The 23,144-nt window shown below is 40.8% G+C and overlaps 1 protein-coding gene across 2 annotated transcripts in view; it reads left to right on the forward strand.

The window, feature by feature from the left end:
* The window catches only part of DIAPH3 (diaphanous related formin 3), a 558,347-nt gene that overhangs the window by 135,392 nt on the left and 399,811 nt on the right, over window positions 1-23,144 (forward strand). For both annotated transcript variants that reach the window (XM_036299517.1, XM_036299518.1), the window contains 2 exons: window positions 22,870-22,944; window positions 23,030-23,099. In XM_036299517.1, the coding sequence (XP_036155410.1) occupies window positions 22,870-22,944; window positions 23,030-23,099 (145 nt within the window). The remainder of the gene's footprint in view (window positions 1-22,869; window positions 22,945-23,029; window positions 23,100-23,144) is intronic.

Consider the following 23,144-nt stretch of genomic DNA (forward strand, 5'->3'; position numbering starts at 1 on the left):
GGACTCCAGCAGCCCTCCATCTCACCAGGAGGGAATGTCTCACTAGGAGGAAATCCCCACCCATTTCACAGCCATATAAGTATTGTAGGGACTCCTCTTCCTAGCACTGGTGCTCTGGGCTAGGAACCCAGTGTGGGGCTGGGACCACTTTCTTCTCAGTGGCGAGCTCCACAGTGGAGGTATTCTGCTAGATTCTTAACTGTCACACATGGGTGTGAGACCAGCCCATTTTGCGTCTTTGTTTCTCCTACCACTCTCAAGTGGTTTCTTCTTTATATCTTTAATTGTACGTATTCTGTTCAGCTGGTCTTCAGGTGTTTTTCAAGGGTGGTTGTTGTATAATTTAGTTGTAATTTTGATGTCTGTCCCTCCTTAATTGTCACTGCTAATTACCCAGGCCTTCATCCTTCTCCCCTGTCTCCAGAGTGCCTCCCTTAGGCAATGGGTTCTATCAAGGACATAGTGTGGGGTAGAGGGGTGAGTGGTGGTGCAAGTTCTTCAGTGTTCCCAAACTGAAACACCTACAAGTCAAGCCTTTCTTTTACCAAGATGGACCTCTGCTGCTGCTGCTGCTGCTGCTGCTTCTTCTTCTTCTTCTTCTTCTTCTTCTTCTTCTTCTTTTATGTATAAAAATAATTTTTAAAATTTCTTTTGCTGTTGATATACAATGTTATATTAGTTTTAGGTGTACAACCTAGTGATTAGGAATTTGTATAACTTACGAAGTGATCACCTTGATAAATCTGGTACCCATCTGGCACCATACATAGTTATTACAATATTATTGACTACTAGTGGCCTGGTGCACAAAATTCGTGCACAGGGGTGGGATGTCCCTTTTCAACAGGGATCGGGCCTAAACCGGCAGTCGGACATCGCTCTCACAATCTGGGACTGCTGGCTCCTAACCACTCACCTGCCTGCTTGCCTGATTGCCCCTAACCACTCTGCCTGCAGGCCTTCTTGCCCCCAACTGCCCCCCCTTGCTGGCCTGATTGCCCTCAACTGCCCTCCCCTCCCCCCCGCCAGCCTTCTTGCCCCCAATTGCCCACACCCTGTTGGCCTGCTCACCCCAACTGGCCCCCCCTGCTGTCCTACTCACCCCAAAATGCCATCCCCGCCAGCCTCACCCCCAACTGCCTTCCCTACCCCCCTTCTTCCCCCCCCCCCCGCCGGCCTGATCACCCCCAATAGCTCCCCACTGCCAGCCTGCTCACCCCCAACTGCCCCCCGCCCTGCCGGCCTGCTCACCCCCAACTACCCCCTCTTGCCTGCCTGCCCACCCTGCCAGGGCTCTGTGATCAATGCTGCTCAAAGGGAATTCCTGCCCACCCTGCTGGGGCTCTGGGATCAATGGCAGAGCAGAGGCAGGCATTTCCCACCTGTCCTGGGCTCCGCCATTAATCACCGCTCACACGGAGGACCTGCCCGCCCTGTGATCAATTGCTGCCCACAGGAAGGCCCTAGCTGCCCTGCCTACCCTGCCAGGGCTCTGTGATCAATGCTGCCCAGAGGGAGGTCCTTCCCACCTGGCTGGGGCTCTGCGATGGGCCCTTCCAGCCTTGGCAGTTTGCCTCGGCCCTCCCAGCCACAGCTTTGACTGGAAGGAGGTCTGGAAGATTGTCCGTAGGTCTCCTGGACTAATTAGAATATTACCCTTTTATTAGTGTAGATATTTCTTATGCCAGTGGTTCTCAACCTGTGGGTTGTGACCCCTTTGGCGGTTGAAGGACCCTTTCACAGGGGTCGCCTAAGACCATCCTGCATATCAGATATTTACATTACGATTCATAACAGTAGCAACATTACAGTTATGAAGTAGCAATGAAAATAATTTCATGGTTGGGTCACAACATGAGGAACTATATTTAAAGGGCCAGAAGGTTGAGAACCACTGTTTTATGCTGTACTTTGCATCCCCATGACTATTCTGTTATTATCAATTTGTATTTCATAATCATTTTATTTTTTTCACCTATTCCCTTCTTACCTCCTTCTCATCCTTCCCATCTGGCAACCATCAAAATGTTCTCTGTATCTGTGAGTCTCGTTTTGATTTGCCTGCTGTTTATTTTATTTTATTTATTTATTTATTTTTAGATTCCACATATAAGTGAAATCATATGGTACATATCTTCCTCTCTCTGACTTATTTCACTTATCACAATACCCTTAGGTCCAACCATGTTGTTGCAGATGGCAAGATTTCATTCATTCATTCATTCATTCATTCATTTTTTTTCTTTTTAATTTCCCATTGTTTATATGCACCACTGCTTTATCCATTCATCTGTTGATGGACACTTAGGTTGCTTCCATATCTTGGCTATGGTAAATAATGCTTTAGTGAACACATGGATGCATATGTCTTTTCAATTTAGTGTTCTGGGTTTCTTCAGGTACACCCAGAAGTGGAATTGTTGGGTCCTTTGTTATTTCTTGTTATGTAGCCTTTGTTTTAAAGTCTGTTTTGTCTGAAATAAATATTGCTACCCTGGCTTTTTATGCTTATTTGTTTTCATTTTCTTTATAAAAATGTTTGTGAATAGTTTTATGGTGATATTAATGGTGGAAATTTCTGAAATGGGCAAGAGGAGTCCAGATTTTCCTAGGTATTTACATTCTTGTATTTCTTCTGTCTTTCCTTTCTTTGTCTTTCTCTTTGACAATGATGCCAGGTAGGCAAGTAGCTCCAGGTTTTCTTTCCTGTGCTGTTTAATATGGTGGTGGCTATCTAAATTTAGTTCTAATTAAATGAAAAAATCATTTCAGGTGCTCAAAGGATACATGTAGTTAGTGGCTGCCTTATCCTATCTAATAAAAGAGAAACATGGTAATTAGTGTCACTCCGCTACCCTTCCCATTGGCTAATCAGGGCGATATGCAAATTAACTGCCAGCCAAGATGGCGGTTAACCGCCAACAAAGATGGCTAATTTGCATACTGCAGGCAGGATGGGACAACGCCATTCTGCCTGCCCTGCCGCCATCCGGGCCTGCTATCTGTGACCTGGATGGTGGGCGACCCCTGTGCGACCTGACCCAGGGCTGGCAGGCGTGACCCTGGCGGTCCGCCAGCTGTCTCGCCCCCAACCGGCCCTCCCGCTGGGAGATCCGGACTGGCGGGGCCTCCCGACGGGAGATCCGGCACTGGTGGGGTGACTGCTGCCCGTCAGCCATCTGTCACGCCCCCAACCGGCCCTCCCGCCGGGAGATCCGGGGCGACTGCAACCGCCAGCAGTCTCCCCGCCAGCCCGGATCTCCCGCAACAGTCGCCCCACCAGACCGGAACTCCCGCAACAGTCTCCCCTCCAGCCCGGATTAATTAATTAATTAATTAATTAATTCCCTTTCAATGTGCATGAATTTCATGCACCGGGCCACTAGTTAGAACATAATGGACCATTTCTGCCATTGTAAAACACTATTCGATAGTGCTGCTGAAACACCTTATTTCTTCTATGTAAACCACTTTTTTCTTTCTTTTTTTTAATATATATTTTATTGATTTCTTACAGAGAGGAAGGGAGAGGGATAGAGAGTTAGAAACATCGATGAGAGAGAAACATTGATCAGCTGCTTCCTGCGCACCCCCCACTGGGGATGTGCCTGCAACCCAGGTACATGCCCTTGTTGACCAGAATGGAACCTGGGACCTTTCAGTCTGCAGGCCGACGCTCTTATCCACTGAGCCAAACCGGTTACGGCACCACTTTTTTCTTTGACCTAAATAATGAATGACTATTATAGTTTCAAACTTAAGTCCAGGACTATGAGACTTCATAAAGGAATTCAAGTCTGAAATATTAAGGACTTTTTTTTTTTTTTAAATCATGAAGGATGAGTGGACATTCATAGGCAAGAGAGCCCAAGAGAAGATAAGCAGGATCTAATGGAGGCTGCTGATTTGGAAAGAAGAAGCTAAGGATGTGGCCTTCATACCAGTAGAATAGAAAATGAGCGGAAAGGTATGCCTTGTCTGGCACTGCTATAGCTGGGGTCCATGGCACCCTTCAGTGTGGCTTTATGTAGCCAGGATGTTGGCGTCAGCAATATGGCAGCACATGAAGAAGTCACAGAAACATTGCTTTTGGTAGGTTTAAAATATTAGTGGAATGCATTTTTTTTTTTAAACAGAATTTTCCTGAGAGAGAGAGATGCTGTTGTTGTTAATCCTTAACCAAGGATATTTTTTCCATTGATTTTTAGAGAGAGTGGAAGGGAGGGGGAGAGACAGAGAGAGAGAAACATTGATGTTAGAGAGACACATGGATTGGTTGCCTTCTGCACAGGCTCTGATCAGGGCTGGGATGGAGCCTGCAACTGAGGTAGGTGCCATTGCGTGGAATCAAACCCTGGGACCCTTTAATCTGCGGTTCGATGCTGTATCCACTCGCCAAACTGGGGGTAGGGTGGCTTTTACCTCTTAAGAACATATTTTTTTTTCTGGTTGTTTTTCAATAAGAAGTCAAAAAGTATAGGTAGGTTGTTAATATTCTTCCTAGCTTCTTTATTTAGACACTGCTATATATCTTAGGATTACTTATGTCTAAATTCACGGTCCATAACTGCCGGGGTCCAACCCCAGCAGGTCCAGGGGTCCCCAAAGGTGTGGATGGAGTCGGCGAAGAAGGAAGGACACGGAGACAGTGTTCAGTTGATCAGCAGCCTAGCCAGGATCTCCAGCCAGGATCTCCAGCCAAGTTCTGGTCTGGATCGCCAGAGAGGTTCTGCTTAGGATCTCCAGCCAGGTTCTGTGTCCATGTTCTCTTGCTAGGTTCTCCAGCCAGGTTCTGTCCAGGTTCTCCAGCCAGGTTCAGTCACCAGGTTCTAGTCAGGTTCTCTTGCCAATTTCTGTAGTCAGGTTCAGTCCAGGATCTTTTGCCATGTTCTCTCGCTAGGTTCTGTCTCTAGGTTCTGAGGCCAGTTTCTGTCCTGGAACTTTTGCCATGTTCTCTCCAGCGAAGTTCTTCTGTCTCTAGAGAACGTTCTGTATAGGTTCTGTGCCTAGGTTCCGTCTCTCCTAGTTCTGTGTTCTAAGTTCTGTGTTCTAAGTTCTGTCTCTTGCTGTCTTGTTACATCTGTATTTATACCAGTTGATTCAATCCTATCAATCTGTATTACAAAGGTTAGGGAGTTTCTTATCTCCATTCCAGGGAGTAAAGATTATGTAGCTTAAGCATGATTGTTCGTAGTTAAAGTGATTAATTACCCGCCTGGCACTTAGTTGAGGGGTTTTATTCCCTCCCTAACTTCAGGGGAAAATCCCTACCTGGGGAAACAACCTTTCTCAGAGAGGAGACCTTGGTTAAAACACATAGTGCCAAGAAGGTGAGCAAACATATTAAGAACAGTATGCCATATATGCCAGGTCCCTTGAAACAGCAAGGATGGACCGGCTCCCGGCACATAACTGTTTTGACATTTGATATTACTTATTAAATAAATAATTGTTGAAAATGTCCTCTAATTTTAGGTTATTTTTATCTCCTTTCCAAAATATTTTAATTGAATGAAATATTAATGAAGAATGCCCTGGAAAAAAATAACTATTAATGTTTTCGAAGGCGTACTAACTTGATATTGTCCCCGGGCAAGCTAGGACTCTCCAGTGCTTTCACAGTCCTTCTAGAGCTGGTGGAATTTTTCTGAGACTCTAGGAGACTGAATGTTCTGGCAGGAGGCTTTCTATTTTTTGTACTGTCATTTAAAGTATAGTTTGGTTTTGGTTTATAGATGTATTAAAATGTGCTATAATTACTTCGTTTCAAAGTTAACTTTACCTATATCTTAAAAGCTTTGACTTTGAATGCAAACTTAATAATACGAGTACATTGAAAATGTAATAATTGCTTTTTAACAGAGAAACATATATTTCTGTACCTGATGACTAATAGCTGTGTAAATCAATTTATACTTGATTTGGAAGGTCTTAGATTTTTAAAGTGTTCCAAATCTATTTAAAAATAAATATCTTCCAGTCTATTGAAAATGAAATATAAATTGTTGTTTGAATAGCCAAGATTAATTTTTTTTTTTTACGAAAATGTCATTGAAATGTAAAGTCAGTCACAATGTAATATAGGGTCTTAAATCTTCATTTTAAAAATAGAGTAGTTTGATAGTTATGTATTAAAGGAAGAATATGTGACAGAACAGTAAATATTTAAGCAGATAAATTTACAGTTTAAAAGATAAAAAGATAGTGTTATCTCAACAATTTGGGAAAAAATACTGGTAGTAAACCTACACAATTTCTCATGGATATAAAGATGAAATATAAGAAACTTCCTTTCTTTTCAATGATTATTGTGTTTTCTGGGAATGTAAACCTTATGTGTTCAAATCTATAACAGCTATCAGTATGAAACGATTTACCGAATATTTTGGTTTCTTTGGCAAACATGTATTTTTTTCAATGGAGAAATTATTGCACTGCAGGCACTGAAGCTCCTAGTTATTTAGTGTCCTACATACAAAGAGTCCATAGTGTGTCTTCCTTAGACTGATTTTTTGGGCCCTGTTACTATATGTTAGCGTATTTCCAGGTGAGTTAAGGAAAGGATTTAAAATATGACAATTTTCTTGGTATTCCCTGACAAAGCTCTATATGAAGAAATACATATTTATGCAAAAGAAAAGCCTTGATACAAAGGGAGGAATAATATATTGGTAATAGAAGGAAGTCTTAATTTTTATGATTCAGAAGATCTTACAGAGTAGACGTCAATTACCATCAATATTATCCATTAATTTCTAGTCTTTTTTGTTACAGGAGGTTATATGTCAGAAAGAAATAGCTATAGTTTTCATATGTTAAACATGTTTCATATGTTAAAATTCATTAAAGATAACAGGAAAGAAATACCCCCATTAGGGCTATCCAGTGAGGTTACCTGGAGTGCCTGTGCAGGGCTAGGGAGAAATCGGGCTCTTTCATGAGGAAGTCCAGGAGAACTTGTATTGTGATGGGAATGTTCTGTGTCTGCACTGTCCACGTGTGGCGATTGAGCACTTGAAGCTTGGTTAAGGTGACTCAGGAATGGAATTTAAATGTAAGTTGCTAGTGGCTACCCTTTTGACCAACATGGTTTTAGAGGTCAGAAAGTCATGCAGTTTTCCTGTGTAATCATTTTGAGACTTTGCCCTTTTGAGTATCTCTAGGTGTAGCTGCTTTCTTCCCTGTGCTATGAATTTCTGAGGGGGACTATTATGTTGCTGTGGAATCCGAATGTGGGACTCAGTAGAGAAAAATAGTGTGTGTGGCCCTAGCCAGTTTGGCTCAGTGGATAGAGCAATGGCCCTTGGACTGAAAGGTCCTAGGTTTGATTCTGGTCAAGGGCACATACCTTGGTTGCTGGTTCCCTGGCCCTGGTTGGGGTGAATGCAGGAAGCAACCAATAGATGTGTCTCTCTTACATTGATTTTTCTCTGTCTCTAACCTCTCCCTTCCATTCTCTCTAAAGAGCAATGGAAAAATATTCTTGGGTGAGGATTAACAAAGAAAAACAAAAACAACACAACAACAAAAACCAGGCTGTGTGTTAAATGGATAAAATAGTAACAAGAGGATGGGAAAAGTAAAGAAAAAAATAAATCGAAATGCATGAGCCTGTACTGCTCATTTTATAGGAAGTCAAGTATTTCAGATGTCTTTAAACATGTCGCTTTTGGAAGACTAGAAGAGGAACAGGGGCTTCTTCCTGTCATACATAACGAGATTCCATTTGGAGAGAAACATCTAACATACATTAAAGAATAAATGGTACCACCAGCTCTTATCTAACTAAATTCTCAAGTATGTGGTACAGATAACATGCCACTGGAATAAAGCAGAGGATGTATTTGTCAGTCTATCTGTGCAATATGTATTCACAGGTGCCATGCGAGGTACCACAGTAATGAGGTGTATGGGAGGAGGGGAGACTTAAGACAAATAAGTAAATAAAGAAAACAAAAGATATAATTACTTCAATCAGGAAAAAATAATGCACTTAGGGTAATGGATAGAGAGTTTTTAGATCCAAGAGAAAATCTCATTTGGTGAAGTTTAAGATTAAAATGACAAGGAACTAGTTAAGAGAAGTTTAGGCCTGGAGCATACAGTGGGCAGCAGAGACCCTGAGGTCGGGAAATATGTGGCAGGAAGATGGAACCAGCAGAGAAGTGGCTGGTGGCCAGTCTGTAAATGGTCTTAAAGTCATAGGGGGATATCGGATTTTTATTCCAATAAGTGGCTATTGAAGAGCTTGATGCAAGAAATGACATTTTCAGCTTACTTGTTTCAAAGACACTATAGTTGTCCCATTAACTGGGATGGAAGAGGATGGTTATTGTTACTGGTTTCTTGCATTTTGAAGAAGAAAACCAGAATATGTTCTTTACACATGTAAAGTTGGATATGTCTAGAGTTTCACAGTGTGCGATATCAAGCAAGCTGCTGTATATGTGAATCTGGAGCTCAGTGGAGAAATGAGGAGGCACTTACCTGTTCTTTATATGTGGACTAGAGGCCTGGTGCACGGATTCGTGCACACTGAAAGGAAATTAATTAGAAGGTGGTCAGCAGGGCGGGACTGGGCAAGATGGGTTGGACACGCCCTGGAGCCAACCTCCCATGGTCCTTCCCCAGCTGGCTGCATCTGGGATGGCGCTGGGGCTCAAAGTGGAACTGTGGAGTGAGTGGGGTCCCTCCGTCAGGTAGAGTCCCTTGGCCTGGCCTGCGGGGATTGGGCTGAAACTAGCAGTCTGACATCCTCCGAGGAGTCCTGGAGTGCGAGACGGCACTCTGCAAAGTTGCTGTTGCTCGGCAGCTCCTGCATTGAGCGCCTGCCCGCTGGTGGTCAGTGTGTGTCATAGCTACCAGCTGTTCGCTTAGCCATTTATATATATACTAGAGGCCCGTTGCACGAAGAGATTCATGCAATAGGCCTTCCTTCCGCTGGCTGCCTCCGGCACCCGGGACCCAGGCCTTTGGTCCAGCCGCAGTGAGGCTTGGCTTCTCCCTTCTGGCTGCAGTGAGGCTTGGCTTCTCTGCTGAGTCTTCAGTCTTCAGTCTTCACTCCAGCTGGAGCCTTCAGTCTTCACTCCGTGCCTGTGTTTGCAAATTAACTGCCATCTTTGTTGGGTTAATTTGCATAGTCACTCTGATTGGCTGGTGGGCGTAGCAGAGTGACACCAATTTGCATGTTTCTCTTTTATTAGTGTAGATACTAAGGGCACAGTGCACGAATTCGTGCACCTTGATAGGAACTGTGGGATGTGAGGTTGTGGTAGGCATAGAGTCTTGGCCCATCCTCTGCGCCCCTGCCCAGCCTCTGCTGCCATGACCCCTGGTCTCCTGTCTGCCAGCAGCCCCGCTCCCGCCGCTGCCGCTCCCATGTTCTGGCGCCGGCCCCACTTGCATCAGCTGATGGTGCAGAGCAATTGGGGCCAGCACCAGTAGTGGGTGCGAGCAGGGCTGGTGCTGTCAGCGGGTGTGAGTGGCGGCTGCTGCCCCAATCGCCCCTCAGGAGCAGAGGGAAGTGCAGAAGCCCTCAGGGGCAATTATGGCTGGCAGCCACCACTCGCACTTGCTGATGGCGCTGAGTGATTGGGACCGACGCTGGGCACTGGCATCTGGTATGAGCGGCGTCTCTGGTGACGGCTATGGGTGTGAGCAGGGCCTGTGCTGGCAGTGAGTGCTAGCGGTGGCTCTGGCACTGGCAGCAGGTGCGAGTGCCGGGCGGGATCACGGTGCGATGGAGCAAAGAATTTTCAGTAACCACCAGAGGCTCTCCCCAATGACAGTGACCAATGCCTCGCCTTGGTCTGCCACCCCAGCTCACCTGCTCCACTATCCTGCTGCCGCCAATGCCCACCATGTTCCGCACACACCCCCTTGTGGTTAGCACACATCATAGTGACCAGTTGTTTGGTTCTCGTTCTGCTGTTGGGTCTATTTGCATATTAGCCTTTTATTATATAGGATATAGATTATGCTAGTACATAAAGCCCTGAGAATGGCTGAGACCGTGGGGTGGTGTGTGTGTGCAAAGATGATAGAAAGATATAGAAGAGTGCCCAAAACAAGCTTTGAGGAACTCCAGCCATGGTCCATAAAGGCAGCAGAAACCAGGAAAACAGGTTGAGTAGCTGTCAGTGGGGAGGAGAAGAACCCAAAAATCTGAGCCTAAGAGAGAAAGAGTATTTCAAAAAAAGAGAGTGGAAACTACACAGAATGCTACTGAGAAGTGGGGCAAGATAATAGGGCCAGAGTTGACAAGAGGTGGGTTGTTGGTGAACTTGAGAAAACAATTTTTTGGAGACTGGGTGGCAGAAACCAGATTGAAGTGAGAATGAATGAATGGATGGTGAAGTAATACTGATCATGCTTGTCAAGAAATAAGTTGAGATATTTTGCTCTAAAAGGAAGGAGAGAAATGGCCAGTAACTAGAGCGATATCTTGGGTCAAGGGTGTGGAACCCAGTGAGCAAATGGAGAAACTTAAATTATTGAGAGTTCAAAGAATGCGGAAACTTGAATTGGCTCTTGAAAGACGAGGCACTATTATGAGTGAAGGTCTAGCAATGAATTTGATAGAATCAAGGGCAGATTATGGACTTAAGTTTATGGACTGATCTGACCTATGGTTCCGCCATGGGTAGTATTAGCAAGTATTTAGGGCAGGAACAGATGATGGGAACAGGTGATAGCAATGTGATCATATTTTTTCTTTCCCCATATACTGGTTGGAAAATGGTAGTTAATTTGGAACAGCAGGGGTTTGAACTACATGGGTCCATTTATACATGGATTTTAAAAAATGGATGTGTACAGTACTGTAAACATAATTTGTCTTTCTTATGATTTCCTTAATATTTTTCTAATTTTAATAATATAGTATGTATTAAATATAATAATACAAAATATGTGTTAACTAACTGTTCATATTATCTGTAAGGCTTCCAGTCAACAGTAGGCTATTAGTAGGTAAGTTCTAGGGGAATCAGAAGTTATATGTGGATTTTTAACTTTGCAACCCTTACCCCTGAATTGAATTGTTCAAGGGTCAACTGTAGTCAGTATTTAAAATGATAATTTAGTTAATGCTTTCCTGAAGTAATGATACCTTTGATTCGATACTAAGAAATGTACTTATTGATATTTAATATGTTTCAATCTATTTTGTTTTCTGTTATATGTTTCCTTTAACAGTGGACTTCAGTTTTAATTAGAGGAACATATATGAGTATATGTTATTTTAAATCCATAGTTTTTTTTTCTACTATCTTTTCATCTAAACATTAAGAATTTATGTTCCATATATAGGTGTTTTTTTTTTTTTTCATCACTGCAGTTAATCTGGTTTACTTTTTATTTTATTTGGGAGACTTTTTCTAGACATTTTATACCTTTGAATATGTTATGGATAAAAAGTAACTAGGAGAATGAACTACTCAGTTATTATTCTACTATCTCATATAATATTAGAAATGAGAATACACCACTAATTTTAAATACATAATTTCTTTAAAAGTAAATTTCTAGAAAGTATACATATTAATGGTTGTATTTTGAAGTTTGACAGATTTTACAATCAGGCTAATACTTAATTATTGAATTCCTTGTCTGGCTGAATAATTTAGTGTGATTTTTGTTAGTAAGCCATTAATTGGGATGTTGGTGTATGTTTCTTTTGCCCTACCGGGCATGTTGATTGCTGTGTACTCACCCTGTCTCTCCCACCATCCCACCCCACCACTGTTCATTCTAAGTATTTAGTCACCTTGCTAAGAGTAGGTGAAAATAAAAGTTTAAAATAAGCTATAATTATATTCGGCATTGGTGATATATTGCTCTGACAGGGGAATGTAAATTGGATCTGGATATTATACAGAGTATTAAAGCTGACCTTCTAAGTTTAAGGTATGAAATTTGTTACTTTGTCACATGTGATCAGTGATATATTTTTTCTCTTTCAAGAAGCTTCTTATATTGAATTTTAGCAAAATACCTTTCTACTTCCCTAGGCATTTATGTAAGATTATTTTGGATAATTAAAAATACTTTTCTTATTATAAAAAATGTAGGTTCACTATAAGAAAATAAGAGCATACACAAAAGTAAAATGAAAAATGTATAATATCACCTACTTAGAAAGGCACTATAATTTCTTGGGTGGAAGTGTGTGTCTACTGAGGAAGTGTCCTCTTGTTTAATGCTGTTAGCTTTTTTTTTTTTATCTTTACCTTTTTAGAGAGAGAGAAGAGAAGAGAGAGACAGAGAGAGATGTGAGAGAGAAACATTGATCAGATTGCTTCCTGTATGTGCCCGATTGGGTATTGAACTCACAACCTAGGTATATGCCTGACTGGAAATTGAACTTGAAACCCTTTGGTGTAAGATGCTGCTCCAACTGACTGAGTCCCCTCGCCAGGGTTGTTTGTTAGTAAAGTTAGTTAAAGCAGGGAATCATAAAATAAGTGACTCAAATATGCCTAAATATTTTTATTTATTTATTTAAAATATAAATATTCATTTTAATTTTCTCTGAACATTTGTTGAGGAGCCTAGACCTTTTCTTGGAGTAGGTCCAGGCTGATTGCATAAGACAAACCCATAATGCATTATGATCCTTGCATTGGTTTGAAATGAACCGAACTGATTCTTGGTGGGAGCAGAAGCAAGTGAATGTATGAGAGAGTAGAACATTAGCCTTGAGTGTTCATTATGCTATGGGTATTAGTGTTTCACACATGGAATGGAAACCAACAGGTAATTGAGTGAGTTGATTAGGTAGAAAACGACTAAGAATGTGTTTATAGCAACATGTACATGCACACATTTTTTGATATGCACAAAAACATATTTTGAACAAAAATAAAAAATACACATTACTACTTTTTAAAAAAATTTAAGTTCTTTATTATGTAATGTATTATATAATTCTCCTTTTTCCCCCATTGACCTCTCCCCGGCCACCCCCAACCCCCAGCACATGCCCCTCTCCCCATTCTGTGTCCATTGGTTATGCTCATATGCATGCATAACAAGTCCTTTGGTTGATTTCTTAACCCCTCACCTCCCACCTTCCCTCATAGGTTGGACAGCCTATTCAATGCTTCTATGACTCTGGTTCTGTTTTTGTTCTTTAGTTTATGTTGTTCACTGTATTCCACAAATGAGTGAGATCGTGTGATATTTATCTTTCTCTGACTGGCCTATTTCACTTAGCATAATGCTCTCTAGTTCCAGTGCTGTTGCAAATGGTAAGAATTTCTTCTTTTTTACAGCAGTGTAGTATTCCATTGTGTAGATGTACAACAATTTTCTAATCCACTCATCTGCTGATGGGCACTTAGGCTGCTTCCAAATCTTAGCTACTGTAAATTGTGCTGCTATGAACATAGGAGTGCATATATCCTTTCTGATTGGTGTTTCTGTTTTCTTGGGTTATATTCCTAGAAGTGGATTACTGGGTTAAATGAAAGTTCCACTTTTAAGTTTTTGAGGAAATGCCATACTGTTTTCCACAGTGGCTGTACCAGTCTGCATTCCCACCAGCAGTGCAGGAGGGTTCCTTTTTCTCCATATCCTCGCCAGCACTTGTTGTTTTTGATTTGTTGATGATAGCCATTCTAACAGGTATGAGATGGTACCTCATTGTTGTTTTGATTTGCATCTCTCAGATGATTAGTGACTTTGAGTATATTTTCATGTCTCTTGGCCTCCCGTATGTCCTTTTTTGAAAGGCTTCTATTTAGGTCCTTTGCCCATTTTTTGATTGGATTGCTTATCTTCCTTTTGACTCCATCATAAAACTACTAGAATTTGGCAATGTAGCAGGATACAAAATTAACACCCAGAAACCTATGGCTTTTTTATACACCAATAATGAACCCACAGAAAGAAAAACTAAAAAAACAATCCCATTTACCATTGCAGCACAAAAATTAACGTACCTAGGAATAAATTTAACAGGTAAGGGACCTGTACTCAGAAAATTACAGAATGCTGAAAAAAGAGATGGAGGAAGACATAAACAAATGGAAGAATATTCCGTGTTCATGGATTGGTAAAATCAACATCATTAAAATGTCCATCCTACCCAAAGCAATCTATAGATTCAGTGCAATCCTCATTAAAATATCAACGGCATACTTCAAAGATCTAGAACAAACTCTCCAAAAATTCATCTGGAATTAAAAAAAGACCCCAAATAGCTGCAGCAATCTTGAGAAAGAAGCACAAAGTTGAAGGTTTCACAATACCAGATATCAAGCTATATTACAAAGCCACTGTTCTCAAAACTGCCTGGTACTGGCACAAGAACAGACATATAGACCAATGGAACAGAACAGAAAACCCCAAAATCAACTGAAGCCATTGTGCTCAGTTAATATTTGATAAAGGAGGCAAGAGCATACAATGGAGTCAGGATAATCTCTTCAATAAATGGTGTTGGGAAAATAGGATGGATCCATGCAAAAAAAAAAAAATGAAACTGGACCACCAACTCATACCATACACAAAAATAAACTCAAAATTGAGAAATAACTTAAAATGTAAGACTGGAAACCATAAAAATCTTAGAAGAATCCATCGGCAGCAAAATAGCAGACATTTGTCGTAGCAATATCTTTACCAATACAGCTCCTAGGGCAATGGAGACTAAAGAGAAAATAAACAAATGGGACTACATCAAAATAAAAAGCTTCTGCACAGCAAAAGAAACCATCAACAAAAAAACAAGAAAGCCCACTGCATGGGAAAACATATTTGTCAATTATATTTCCGATAAGACTTTACTCCAAAATTTATAGGGAATTCCTACAACTTACTACTTCTTTTTAACCTTAAGATGTATTAGCATCTTTCTATGTCAAGATTATAGGCATAGTTTTCTTTAATTCGATATTTTTTTTCTAGCTCCAGGCTAGGTTTGTAGGTAGCCACCTCCTTTAGCGTCCTTTGTGTACTTTTGTTATAATGTTTACACACTTTTATTTATTATTTATTTTATTTTTCATAATCCTTACCTGAAGATATTTTCCCCATTGATTTTTAGAGAGAGTGGAAAGGAGCGGGAGAGACAGAGAGAGAGAGAGAGAGAGAGAGAGAGAGAGAGAGAGAGAGAAACACCTATTCATGAAAACAACTCAGGAAATAGGAATAGATGTTGTGGATTGAATTGTGTTCCTCAGAAAGTAATATTTAAGTCCTAATCTCCAGCACCTTGGAATGTGACCTTACTTGAAAAGAGGGTCTTTGCAGATGTAATTAATTACATTAGGTCATAAGGGAGTAGGGTGGGCTCTTATTCCAATATAATTTATGTTTCTCTAAGAAGAAAAAAGACACATAGGAATTCGTTCTATTATAGAAGCACGGGGATCCTGTATAAACAACTACCATCAGAAGCTAGAAGAGGCAAGAAAGGATTCTTACCCAGAGTTTCTGAGCAAGCCTGCTGACAGTTTGGTTTTGGGTTTCTAGCCTCCAGAATCCCACTTTGAGTCCCTTCGGTACAGCAATTCTCAGAAAATAATACAGAGGGGTACTTTCTCAACTTAATAATGGAAATCTACAAAAAACCTACAGCTAATATTATATTTCATGGTGAAATGCTTTCCCCTCAGGATGGGAACAAGGCCAAGGATATTTGCTCTAACCACTGTTGTTCAAATACAGTAATAGAAATTCTAGCCAAAGCAGAGACAAGAAAATGAAATAAAAAGAATATGAATCAGAATGGGAGCAGTAAAAGTGTTCCTATTCACAGAGGATATGATTGTTTACGTAGAAAAATTAGAAGATTCTACAAAAAATCCTAGAACTAATCAGTGAGATTAGCAAAATTGCAGGATTCAAGACAAACAAATATCAATTGTATTTTGCAAGATGAAATGTTCTAGAGACCTGTTATACAATGAGATGTATATAGTTAACAATACTGTACTGTATGTACACTTAAGTATTAAGAGGGTAATTTTATGTTAGGTAGTCTTTTTTTTAACCTGAAAACCAAATCAATTGTATTTCCATATACTAGCAGTAAACTTTTGTAAAACATAACTTACTACTCAAAAACAAATACTCTGATGCAAATCTAAAATTATGTATATGACTTTTATGTTTAAGACTACAAATAATGATGAAGCAAATCAAAGAAGTTCCAAATAAGTGGAGAGATACCCCATGTTCATGAATGAGCAGATTCGACTCCATTTGCTTGGTTATTCAAGTTGTTGGAAGCATTCAGTTCTTTGCAGTAGTAGGACTGACATCCCTATTTCCTTGCTAGCTATCAATTTAGGGTTATTTCGCTTTTTTAAAAAACCTTTTCATTTAATTTATTTTTTATTGATTTCAGAGAGATGAAGGGAGGGGGAGAGAGAGATAGAAATATCTATGGTGAGAGAGAATCATTGATTGGCTGCCTCCTGAGCCTGCAACCAGGGCATGTGCCCTGATCAGGAATCCTGGTGCCCTCCTGGTTCATGGCATGATGCTCAGCCACGGATAGACACTAGCCGTGCTAGTTCAGCTTTTTGAGTCTACCTCCATTCCTTAGCTCATGTTTTTCTTCCTCCATCTTAAAAGTCTAGGAAGGCAGGTTGAGTCCTTCTCATATTTTGCATCTTTTTCTTCTTCTCATGTTACCCAGCTAGCGAAGTGTCTCAGCTTTCAAGAACCATGTAATTAGATTGGACCCATCTAGATAATCTAGGGTAATTTCCCTATCTTAAAATGATCTGATTAGCAACTTTAATTCCATCTGCAACCTCAATTCCCTTTTCATCCCTTTTTGCAATGCAAGCTTATATATTCATAGGTTTTGGTGTTAGGGCATGGCCATCTTTTTGGGGGGAGGCAGAGGTGGGATTACTTTGCGTAACGCATTTGATCCTTTAATGACTTTTCATTGTCATGGCATTGTATATAGTTTTTACAAAATCAAACTCCTTCCTACCTGCTTGATTTTATCTCTGATATAGCCACTATGGTTATCAGTACAGGCCCCATCTTTTATATTTAATGTCTTAGTATGTATTTCCTTCTGCCTAGAAACTTCTCTTCCTTTGCATGACATCCTTCAAGACTCTGGCAGACACCAGCTGCTTTGTTCCCAAGAGGTAGATGCTATACCTTCTGTTCTCTTAGCGCCATGATTATAACACTTGTTATTACATTATGGAAATAATCTTGCTCAACATTTGTTTCAGCCACTAGTCTCTGATCCTTTCATGGGGAGATAACATGTTTTATTCATTTTTGTGTTTCTCATATGTAGTACAGTATCACGCATACAGTGAGCCCTTATTAAAGACTGGCTGACTTTGTTAATGAGCACATGAATGTTAGTAGTAATGAAACTTCACCCTTCCAGCAGCAGTCAATCAAGTCCTAAAGTGTGTCAGTCTTCAAATTCATCCTCTGAGGTTCAGTATAGATAAGTACCATTTTCCAAATCAGAATTGATGTTCCTGGTATGAAGTTTGAGGCAGGCTCAGTGATGCTGCATGGAACACATCATCTCTTTGTGCCTTTTTCTGTTTTTTTTTTTTTAAAAGCAATGTATGTAAAGTAAGGGCATACACCTGAGCATCACAGACCTAGATGTTCTTTCTAAGTGACCTTATCCTCTCCCTCTCTCTGTTCCTTCTATATAAAATTGGAAGGAGATTCAGTTTCATTCTAAAACCATTTATTCAGTGTAGTCTGTCCCAGGTGCTGGAGATTTAAAGACAAATAAGAAATGGTTCCTATTCTCTCGTGTATGGGCCAGGTAATATTGCTTTTAAGATCTGGATTGCTTTTATTCCATCTCTGACAATCTGTGATGCATTTGTCTTTCTCTCCCTTAGGGCACATTTAGGAAGATGCTAATAACTGGAACTTTAGTATGTGGGAAACATACACTCATAGTGCTTTGTTTCTTTGGCTAGAAAGTAAAGCTGACACCTGACTGTTGCCTCTTCTGCTCAATGAGGTGACTGTATTTGCTTCATGAAGCCAATAATACTTTGGAAACCACTTTGTACACTTTTGCTTTCATCCTGTGTCTCTGGAAGTAATTACTGCATTTGAAAGCCTAAACTGCTTTGAACATTTAAAGGTGGTTTGAACATTTAATCCTAGAGATCTGTTCTCCCCTCTCCCCCTTTCTGTTACCTCTTCACCTTTTCTTTTCTCTTACATTGAGACTCCTACTAGGGAGTGCTAAATGGTAATATATTTAGCAGTTTCTCTTGAAGCAATTACAAGAAAAGGGTTTGATATTTTCTGTTAAAGAATAATAAGAGGTAGATTTTATGTTAAATTATTACTTAGCACATTACTTTTTGTTTTTTTTTTTTAAAGCAATTTTCCCCCAATACAAATGCCATACTAATCTCTATGTCATTTCTGTTCATGAAGAAAAAACATTTGCACAATGCTTATTCATCCATGAATGCAGTTTATAGTTAAGCCACGTAATGCCTGGCGCTACTGTGCTGACAGGAACAGAATAAATAGTACAGATTTTGTTTCCTGAAGATTGATCATTTATAGATCAGTTGATAATTTTTTTCCAGGTTGCTTTTTACACTGATGATGAGAAATTTTTTACTTTTGTTGAAAGCTATGGATTTCAATAAACCTCTGTCAGGACTGCAGACCTAGCTACTCAATATCACTTTTTACCTTGAACATCTTTTCCAGAGAGATAGGAACTGATATTTTCCCCATTCTTAAAAGTCATATTGCTGAAAATAGTAGGGGTGGGGGAAAAGGTTTTTGAGAGAAGGGGATTGTGGGTGACAACTTGTTAGTACAATAGTATGTTGGCCTTGCATATATTTTGGAAAACAGGGAGGCTTTTTATGCCTATTTAATTTGTGTTTGATTATTTTTCAATGAATACTTTCATCAGCTTCCTTTTTGTGTTTAAAAATTATAGCGTTTCTTTTGTTATCAGGCATCCTAGTTTCCTCTCTTCACACCCTGTTCCACTTTTCTTGTTTTTATGTTTTATGAAATGTGAAATGTAAGTTGCCTTTGATAAGACTGTTGCCAACCTCTGATTTTATGGTTGTTGATAAATTATTTCCCACCATGATTTAAAAGAGTGTAATATAAAATTCTTAGGTATGGTGCCTCTCTATATTCAACTTTGTTTTATAGAGAATTAGTTTATGTGTAATAGACATGAATGGATGTAAGTTTTACTTTAAAAATATATATTATTGATTTCAGAGAGGAAGGGAAAGGGGGAGAGAGATAGAAACATCAATGATGAGTATCATTGATTGGCTGCCTCCTGCACGCCCCCTACTAGGGATTAAGCCCGCAACCTGGGCATGTGCTTTTGACTGGAATTGAACCCAAGATCCTTTAGTCCAAAGGCTGATGATCTATCCACTGATCCAAACCAGGTAGGGTTGTAAGTTTTATTTTAATGATTCATATTCTACAATGTAGAAGAGAGGTATCTAGTGGGTTCAGAAATGGTTGATTTGAGAACTTCTGTGGGCTTCAATATTCTTGTCATAGTTGTTATATTAGAGGTGATAAATTTTTAAAATAGCTATGTTCTATTATTAATCACTCTGACCAAAAGACACATCTTGAATTCTTTGGATTGATATGCTTTCTAAATTTTATAGTAGACTTCCAGATAAGCATATTAAATGCAACAAAGTCTTTTTGTTATATTAGCATAATGTTAAATTTGTGTATTTTGGCAAAAGGCAGTTTTAGGAATAGTAACTTTATTGTCCACAATGATTGAAGGTGATAGTAGTATGAATCATCCTAAACCATTTATATTAGTTTTAGAATGTCTTTATAGATATACTTTTGAATATGAGATTGTTGATAATTTATTTAAAACAAAACACTGAAGTCCCACTGTGAGGTACTAACACAGGAGGGCCTGATGTCCACACATCTCAGTGCCAGCCCAAGAAAAATCTCCAATTCCTCCTGATGTGTTTGATTTCAAGATTCCCTGCCGCATGTGAAATAAGAATAAATACAGAATAGGGGTCAACAAGGCAAACAGTTAATGGGATGCCGTAGGGGTTTTCAAGAAACATAAAAGCAGGAATTGAAATGCCTACAGGTAATGTCTGTTGCTGTTAGGGCAGAGTAAACTTCACTTTTGAAGTAGCATTCTGTTTTGAAAACACCAGCTTCTATTTAACTTTTTTCCCCCCTTAACTATGATAATGATCTTCCATGTTTTTTATAGGGGAGTATCTTTACCATTTAACTGCATTATTGAATAGTTATTCCATGATTTTCACAGAAAAGAGATGAGTAAAAATAATCTGACAAGAGTCTGCCAATCTAAATCTCAAATTGATTTTTTTGAGTGGGGAGCTAAAATCAGAAATTCTGAGGATTAATAGGTGATTAACCTGTGTTCATAGATGGATGCAAAATGAAGGTGAATTTTTAAATATTTTTATTTTTTATATGAAACTAGAGGCCTGGTGCACAAAAATTTGTGCACTCGGGGGGGAGGGTGGTCCCTCAGCCCGGCCTGTGCCTTCTCGCAGTCTGGGACCCCTCGGGAGATAACGCCTTGCTGGCTTAGGCCTGCTCCCGGGTGGCAGAGGGCAGGCCCAATCCCTAGGTGCAGCCCCTGGTCGGGCTCAGAGCAGGGCTGATTGGGGAGTTGGGGCGCCACCCCCTGTCATGCACAGAGCAGGGCGGATTGGGAGGTTGTGATGCCACCCTCAGTCATGCTCAGGGTAGGGCCGATTGGGGGGTTGGGGAACCGTCACCTGTCACACTCAAGGCAGGGTCGATGGGGAGGTTGTGGCGCCACCCCCTGTCACGCACAGAGCAGGGCCCATCAGGGGGTTGGGGCGCCGCCCTCTATCACCCACAGAGCAGGGCCTATCAGGGGGTTGGGGCGCCGCCACTCTCACACTCAGGGTAGGGCCGATGGGGAGGTTATGGCTCTACCCCGTCACACACAGAGCAGGGCCCGTGGGGGGGGGGGGGGTTGGGGCGCCGCACCCTGTCACACACAGAGCCGCGGGGCGATCAGGGGGTTGGGGAGCTCCCCTCTATCAGGCACAGAGTAGGGCTGATCAGGGGGTTGGGGCGCCTTCCCCTGTCACGAACAGAGCAGGGTGGATAGGGAGGTTGTGGTCCCGCCCCCTGTCACACACAGAGCCGCAGGGCGATCAGGGGGTTTGGGCGCTGCCCCCTGTCACGCTGATCCTGGTGCCGGGAGGCCTTTCGGCTCTGCTGATCCCGGTGCTGGGAGGCATATTACCCTTTTACTATATAGGGTAGAGGCCTGGTGCACGGGTGGGTGCTGGCTGGTTTTCCCTGAAGGGTGTCTTGGATCAGGGTGGGGGTCCCCAATGGGGTGCCTGGCGAGCCTGGGTGAGGGGATGATGGCTGTTTGCAGCTGGTCACACACCCTTCAGGGTGGGAGTCCCCACTGGGGTGCCTGGCCAGTCTGGGTGAGGGGCTGAGCGCTGTTTTCAGGCTGGGGGTGACTGAAGCTCCCAACTGCTCCTTTTTTTCTTTTTTATTCTGGGCCAGCTTTAGCTTTGAGGCTTGGCTCCAGCTCTTAGGCCTCCGCTGCTGAAAGTAGGTTTCTGGCCTTTGCTTACAATGTTGCGATTCTGCTGGCTGAAGCCCGGGACTATAGCAGGTTTCTGGGGTTTTGTTTAGCTTCTATATTTGTTACATAGTTGCTTAGAGTTGCAGCTCAGAGGCCTGCAGCAGCAGGCGGGGAACGTTCGTTTCCTCTGTCACTGAAGCAAGCAAGCCTCATGTTAGTTTCAAGCTGCCTGGCTGCCGGCCGCCATCTTGGCTGGCAGTTAATTTGCATATTTCGCTGATTAGCCAGTGGGAAGGGTAGTGGTCGTACGCTACCCTTTTACCATATTTCTCTTTTATTAGATAGGATGTTGCATTTGGTTTTTACTCTTATTTTCATGGGCTATATTATACTAGAGGCCCAGCACACTAAATTCGTACGCAGTTATGGTCCGTAGGCCTGGCCTGCGATCAGGGCCATCTTCCCCAGCTGCCTGCAGCCAGCCCTGCACTCCCAGTTCCCCATTTGCCATCGGGTGATCGGTGCCTGACATAGTGACTGGTCCAGCGCTCGTTCTGGTCATTCTGCTGTTAGGGTCAATTTGCATATTACTCTTTTATTATATAGGATTGTATTTTAAGTAAGAAAATGTTATTATATCCTGGTATATGATTTAAACTTGGTTTTTATTATTTATAATGTGCTGTTTTTCATTATTGGATGAAATTTTGTTTTTAACATTCCATTTTTCAAAGGCCACACACATAGACACACAAATCATACATACAAACACACACACAAACACATGTATAGAAAGAAATATATACACATATCTTTTTCTTCTCCACTTTTTTTAAGACAGATTGTTACCATTTTATTTATTGATTTAGGCTTTCTAAATCACCACTGAAAAATTGTATTTTTTTTTTATGAAGGTAGTTTTTATATAACCAAGGTGAGTTGTTGTATATTGGCAGTAATGTCCTAATTACATACAATACTGTGACTATATCTGTGGATTTATGGGAGTATAGAAGTGGTTTGGTCAGGATGAAAATATGCATTTAAAAATAACTAGAAGTTTTTTTTAAAAAAACAATTGAACTTTGAAACTTAGAAAATTCTTAACACTTATAAGGATGCTGACTTACCCCATTTTTGCTCCTTCTGTCACAAATAAGACTATTAATTATGAATGATTTTTGTACAAGGTGTTCTTATATTGTGTTTTTGAGTTGAATATAACAGTTGTAAAATATTTGTGATGGTATTATTGTGTTATACCAAACTTTGAATACTGACTTAATGCATAACTACCTCTTTCCTCTATTTTTTAGTTGGGTGGAGAGTTTTGGACGTGAGGGGCTTGGATTATTACTGGACATTTTGGAAAAACTGATTAGTAGCAAAATGTAAGTGTTGCTGATTATTTTCATTTAAGCTACATTTGCATGTCTGTTTATAATTCTAACAGTGATATCTTTTATGTCAATACAGACAAGAAACCATTGTTAAGAAGAATCAGCACAGAGTCATACAGTGTTTAAAAGCTTTGATGAATACACAGGTATTACATGATTAATCATAATGTATTCATTTTCCCCCAGTTCTT

Source organism: Myotis myotis, unplaced genomic scaffold, assembly GCF_014108235.1.
Source record: "Myotis myotis isolate mMyoMyo1 unplaced genomic scaffold, mMyoMyo1.p scaffold_m19_p_3, whole genome shotgun sequence".
NCBI lineage: Eukaryota > Metazoa > Chordata > Mammalia > Chiroptera > Vespertilionidae > Myotis > Myotis myotis.